The sequence below is a fragment of the Galeopterus variegatus genome, unplaced genomic scaffold (assembly GCF_000696425.1).
Source record: "Galeopterus variegatus unplaced genomic scaffold, G_variegatus-3.0.2 Scaffold1490, whole genome shotgun sequence".
NCBI lineage: Eukaryota > Metazoa > Chordata > Mammalia > Dermoptera > Cynocephalidae > Galeopterus > Galeopterus variegatus.
The window spans coordinates 31,108-33,196 of NW_007727601.1; the positions used below are offsets into that span (position 1 = coordinate 31,108).

Sequence of the window (2,089 nt, forward strand, 5' to 3'; positions counted from 1 at the left end):
AAAAAAAAAAAAAAAAAAAAAAAAGAATACAAATGCTTTGGGCCGGCCCCGTGGCGCACTCAGGAGAGTGCGGCGCTGGGAGCACAGTGACGCTCCCCCCGCGGGTTCGGCCCACGGTGCGGGCGACACCAAGCCAAGGGTTGCGATCCCCTTAGCGGTCACGAAAAAGACAAGGAAAAAAAAAAGAATATAAGTGCTTTTCACAGTGGGGGTATTTACCACTAATTGGCATTTTCTTACATGCAAAAGGAGATACAAAAAAGAAGTAAAACTGTGACTATCCTTTTATCACACTGTAAATTTTATTATCGTCTGTCTCTAAAGTTCACAAAAAATTTTTGCCTCCTTTTTTTCTCACATTTTTTCTTCTACTCTTACATAAATGCCCATTGAATTCTTTTTCCTTCTCTTTTGTCCTTAATTTTTTTTTTATTCTCCGTCCCTTTGTGTCTTTTGTGGGGAGGAAAAAAATTAGACAAGTACATTCGATGATTACCGGCTTCCAATCAGGAATGTCTATTTCAAAGCTCTTCTTAATCTAAGCAGGAAGATATCAAAAATCAGCCGTAGTCTCTAGTAGTGTTCTGTCGGAAAGAAAGTGAACGAAACTAGTATAACAATTATTAGACTGTTACCATTTCTTTAGCCTTGACCTTTTGGTAATCCATAAATAAGTATCATTCAAATTTGACAGAAGCAAACAGCAATCTGATAGAAATATTATTTTTATTGAAGTCAAAAAAGTGGCTTTTCTTAGCTGTTTAATAAAATTGGGCTTATTAAGAAAAGTAAATGTTGAGTTATGCCAGAAGAGTCTTATCCACACGGCAAGAGCTATAAGCTAATCTGCTTGGCAACTGGTTCATCATTTAGATAAAAATGCCTATACTTAGAAAGTTTTTTTTAACATAGATAAATTTAATTTCATTTGACGTGGACTTTTATATTAAAATGTTTGACTGTTCATTCAGTGCCTTTTTCTGTTGTCTCTCTCCAGGAAGCAAATAACGTGGATAAAAGCACAACAAAAACAGAGAGTGCTCGGCTCTTCAGGATGTGGTATGGCTTTGACCACAAGTATCCTTTGATAACGATCTCACGGGTCCTGCTGCATGGCAGAGAATGGCCTTGAGCAAGCACTTCATCACTGGGGTGAGCACTCCCGCTCTCCAAGAAACACAGAAAGGTAAAGCAAATTCACAGCCAAACTTACAAAAAGGAATGATTTGCATAGAGCTGGAGTGAAATTTTTAGTCAAATGTACTTGGTGTGTTCAGGGCAATCTAATATTTTCTAATGCCAGACGACAAAAATCTTATAGTGCTGAAAAATCTATCTATTTTACTGTTCTTTCCTTTATAAAGATCTTAATTCTGGTTTACTCGGCCAAATAGGCCTGCCTGACTGAGGGTGTTGTGTGAACAGTCTCAGCAGCCTTTGGCCAGGGCAGCAGACAAAAGCTCCTGCACCCTCCTCCCAGGAGCCCACCTGTGTGCTTTTGTTTCCTGCTGTACAAAATGAAGGGGTGGGGGCAGCAGGTGAAAATGAATGGGCTGAGGAGAATGGGTCTGGCTCATCATAGTATAAAACAGCACTGTTTTGTTCTCCAGGCAGACTTGAGTAAGCTTTTTCCAGTCAAGGTTAATTTTAAAATTCCAGCCATCAGTGTAAGCAAAGCTCAGGTACACCTTGCCATGTGATTCTAAGGGTTGAGAAGCCAGGCCTGAGCTGCTGTGCTGTTGTGAGTTGCAGGAAGCGCCCGTCTCTAATCCCAGACAAGAGCACCAAGGCAGGAAGGAAAGGACTGAGCTCGAAGGACTGAACTCGAAGCTGCTGGGTCTTTATAGCGGTTTCCCACAGTCCCTCTCCTTTCAGTGAGAAAATGTCAGTCACTGGATGATTTTAAGCACCTAAGCAGTAATGAAAGCCACAGCAGATTGGTGGGAAAGGAGGAATAATCAAGAACAGGGAAAAGGGCCGGCCCGGTGGTGCACTGGATAGTGCGCCGCTTGGGAAGCGCGGCGGCGCTCCCGTCCGAGGGTTCGGATCCCATATACAGACCGGTTCCTGCTCACTGGCTGAGCGAGGC

The 2,089-nt window shown here is 42.4% G+C and overlaps 1 protein-coding gene across 1 annotated transcript in view; it reads left to right on the forward strand.

Annotated features, from left to right (window-relative positions):
• LOC103594131 (sodium/hydrogen exchanger 9-like) overlaps nt 1-2,089 on the forward strand; it is a 127,726-nt gene that overhangs the window by 17,807 nt on the left and 107,830 nt on the right. Inside the window, exon 3 of the mRNA XM_008577323.1 lies at nt 998-1,077. Coding sequence (XP_008575545.1) covers nt 998-1,077 — 80 coding nt within the window. The remainder of the gene's footprint in view (nt 1-997; nt 1,078-2,089) is intronic.